At 41.0% G+C, this 3,931-nt stretch overlaps 1 protein-coding gene across 1 annotated transcript in view; it reads left to right on the forward strand.

The window, feature by feature from the left end:
• Window positions 1-3,931, forward strand: part of APP (amyloid beta precursor protein) — a 198,856-nt gene that overhangs the window by 17,142 nt on the left and 177,783 nt on the right. Inside the window, exon 5 of the mRNA XM_019662036.1 lies at window positions 2,482-2,496. Coding sequence (XP_019517581.1) covers window positions 2,482-2,496 — 15 coding nt within the window. The remainder of the gene's footprint in view (window positions 1-2,481; window positions 2,497-3,931) is intronic.

Genomic DNA, 3,931 nt, shown 5'->3' on the forward strand with positions numbered 1-3,931 from the left:
CAGGTCCAAATGAATGCCTCCTTGTTTCTGAATAAAAGTAGGTGAATCGGTTTGACGTTACTGCTGCCATTTCGTCATAGGGCACTAGGTAAACTATGCATGGGATTTACGTGGTTCAAATTTTATAATCTCATCGACCTGCATATTAACAATTGTCATCAGTGTCCTGGAGCGAGAAGTTGAAACACGGGAAATAACACATATGCCCTAGATTTTTGTGGCGAGAACGTAAGTAAATTCTGTATTTGGCTGATCCCTTCCATGAAGCTCCAGTGATCTTTAGGGGAGAAGCGCTGTTGCTAGAAAATTTGTGACAAAATAAATTACTGCTCCGTTGCACCAAATATTGCCATAGGGAACAGAAGATGGTGCGCAATTGAACCAGTGATCCTTTTTCCAACTTATCAATTTGTTCCTTACAAACAGATTTTTGGTTTTGCATTGAGAAGAAGAAAATGTGACTTGACTGCCTGCCACAGGGTTTATAGAAAATGTAAGGCTCCTGGGAAAATTCTCAGCAGGGTAGTATTTCTGTGAAGTGGCAGCTGGAACCCCTTTAGAAGAACCCAGTAACTCACACTTGACTGCACATCAAGCCGTGTCCCTTAGGGCAAACTCTCTAGTGTCACAGAGTTGATGACTCCTGAGTGTTGTACTTCTGTGATATAATAAACAAGGAAAGGTAGTGGGAGAATTCTATTCCTGTGCAAAGAACCACTTCACCTTTCATCATATAGAAAAAAGCCATGGAGATAAAACATTTTTAGTGGCATTTTTAAGTCAAGCATTATCTGTGACTGAAATGCATGCATGATAGTGTTAAGATAGTTAAGTACAAAACAAAATAAAGACAAGGCAGCTGTTTCCATTGGAAGTTAAGTTACTGGCATTGTTTTTGAAGAATAACTTTCTCAATACCCGCCCCCCCCCCTTCCAGGATTCTGATTTAGATATCCTTTTATTTTTTTTTAATATTCTCATGGCATATATTTTCACCCCTGAATTTATCCCACACTACACTGATCATCAGTGCCTTATTTTTATTTTTAATTGTTTTAAAATTAGACTATTTTTTAGTGCAGGTTTTAGGTGCCCAGCAAAGTTGAGAGGAAAGTACAAGAAATTTCCCATATACACCTAATACCCCCCTCATAATGAATGCCCCCCACCAGAGTGGTACACTTGTTAAAATTGATGAACCAATATCGACACATCATAACCCAAAGTTCATGGTTTACATTAGAGTTCACTCTTGGCGTTCTACATTCTATGAGTTTGGACAAACGTATGTATTCACCATTATAGTATCATGTAGAATAATTTCACTGCTCCCCACAAAATCCTTTGTGCTCCTCCTATGCGCACCCCCCCACCACCACCACCACCACCACCAAACGCCTGTCAACCACTGGTCTTTTTACTGTCTCCAAAGTTTTGCCTTTTCCAGAATGTCATGTAGTTGGAATCATACAGTATGGAGCCTTTTCAGATGGGCTTCTTTCGCTTAGCATGCATTTGCAGGGGAGAGGGAATGCCCCCTTCTGCCCTTCTTGAGTTCTTGTGGCTGGGCTACTAAGAAAATTGACACAAGGCAGAATAACAAGGAGAAGATCCCAAGTTTTATTGCGTGTACAGGGATGAATTAAAAGGATAACTGTGTGTGAGAAGTGGATCAGGCTGTTTATATATCCTTGACAGAAAGAAACAAACTCGTGGGGATTTGACACGACAAGGAGCATAGGTTTGGGGCACATAGTAAGGATTTTAAGTAGAAAGTAGGCTTGGGGCAGTAAATTAATACAGCTCACAAGGGTTTGTTTATATAAGCTTCTCAGCTCTGGGTCCTCCCTGGAGACCAGGCTGTCTCTTTCTTCGTCTACTCCTTAGCGCTCTTACCAGTCCAGCAGGGAGGGACCTTTTACATGGAGGTTAATTTTCTGCTATTAGGGCTATAGAGGAGAGTCAGAGAACTCCTCCCATCCCTGCTGATTCTCAAGCGATTTTCATTCGAAATAATTAATATACCATTGTGGGATATGTGGGGGCAGCCTGCTTTGGGCCCCAACACATTTAAGGCTCCTCCCTGTCTTTTCCTGGTTGAACAGGACATCTCCTTTCAGCACTAAATACTCCATTGCCTGAATGCCCCACAGTTTTTATCTGTTCTTGATGCCTTATTTTTTTTCCAACTGATTTATCTCAGGTCTGGGACTAGGGTGAGGTGAGCGAGACACTCAGGAATCAAGATGAAATAATATTTTAATGCTACCTTTAAAAAAATAATTAGTGCAAAAAAAAATTGACATTTTAAATGGAGACAGGACCCCATGGCAAGGTCTCTGAATGTCACTGACCATCATCCGCAAACTTCCCCATGCTGTGGACACCATCTTCTTGCTCTGAAACCTGGTTTCAGAGCCACTGCTCCCAGAGCCACTGCTGCCCCTTTATCCTTCTCAGGTAGGCATCCTTTTCTCGCAGTGCTCACAGCATGGTGCCTGGAGATGGGGGTGTCCTCCTTCGTCCACATTTTCACATCCAAACCATTCTCCCCCTCCCCCCTAAAACATGCGCCCCCCCCCCCAAGCTGTGGTGTACACCTTGTCCAGCTCCATCACCCCTCTCCTCTACTTGTCACCCATAGCCGTCTTTGATCCTTGGCGGCACGCTCCCTTTCTTTGAAGGTTTTAGCCTCTGGCTTTCTGTAATCCAAAGAGCTGCTCCTTTCGTGATTCTTAAGTGATTTTTCTGTCAACCTCCATGATCCCCCGACTATTCCAATTTCTCAGTTCCTTGATTTTCATTCCTCCAGCCATCTTGCCTTTGTCATTCTTCATCAGCCATTCCCTCTGATGGTTGTATTATACTCTTTGCAATGACAAATAACTATAACTCCTCCTCCAAAGTCTTAATTTCAACTCTGGCTCTCCAAGCACTACTTTTCATCTCCTCACTTTCTTTGGTACCTTTATACCAAAATCGTATAGCTCATGCCAAGACTCACACTACAGCTTTTTCTCTGTGTTTCACTGCCTTCACGTTGTCACTTACTTCCTCTTTAGATTTCATGGCCCATCATTATAACCATTCCCTTGCTTATACCCTCAAGCCTCATGCTTCTCTCGCTTCATTGGACTCACCTGGCAAACCAGTACCCTTGGTGAAATGCAAGATTTATGCAAAAGAAAGCTCATTTGAGATATTTTTATGATTATATTTTCTTTCAAATCTCTACTCATTATTAATAAATTTGGTATTTCACAAATATATCTTAGTTGACCCAAATTTCACTTGTCATTCCAAGTGCTCAGTCAACTCCATGATTTACTGAGAATAGTAATGAAAGGGCTGTAGTTAGTTTTCAAGGGAAGAGAAGCATGAATACAATGTTTTATCTAAATGACAGCTCTGATAACTGTTTGATAAATTATTCTTATGTAAATTGCTTTGAATAAAGAAAAGCATTTTTATCTAGAAAGCTTGCTATGTGTCATATCCTGTGTGTAAATATTTGCCTAATTAGTAAGATAGAAATGTGTTGAATTTCCGTATAGGTAATATCCCCAAGTGTAGCTACTATAACATCTATTTAGAACGTTTCAGATTATCATCCTACACACCAGTCTACTCAGCATTGAAAATGACCCCATGCTTAGAAGAGGTCCCTCTCCCCCTGTTTCTCTTTTATCTCCCCTGGAAAAATAATATTTTAAGCCAGCATGGACGCCGTAAACTAAAGTCACATTGCTTAATATTTTGAGTGGAATGATGAAATGCTTGTCACTTACATCTTTTTCTTTACCCTGAATTTCTAAAACTAGATCAGCCTCAGAGCAGGCTTGAGTGTTGGGGGATATCTTTGAATAACAGCATTGGTAGATATCATGTGCTTGCTTGTTGGCAGCCCAGCCCCAGAATCAGGTAACAATTT

This window comes from Hipposideros armiger, unplaced genomic scaffold (genome assembly GCF_001890085.2).
Source record: "Hipposideros armiger isolate ML-2016 unplaced genomic scaffold, ASM189008v1 scaffold_363, whole genome shotgun sequence".
Lineage (NCBI taxonomy): Eukaryota > Metazoa > Chordata > Mammalia > Chiroptera > Hipposideridae > Hipposideros > Hipposideros armiger.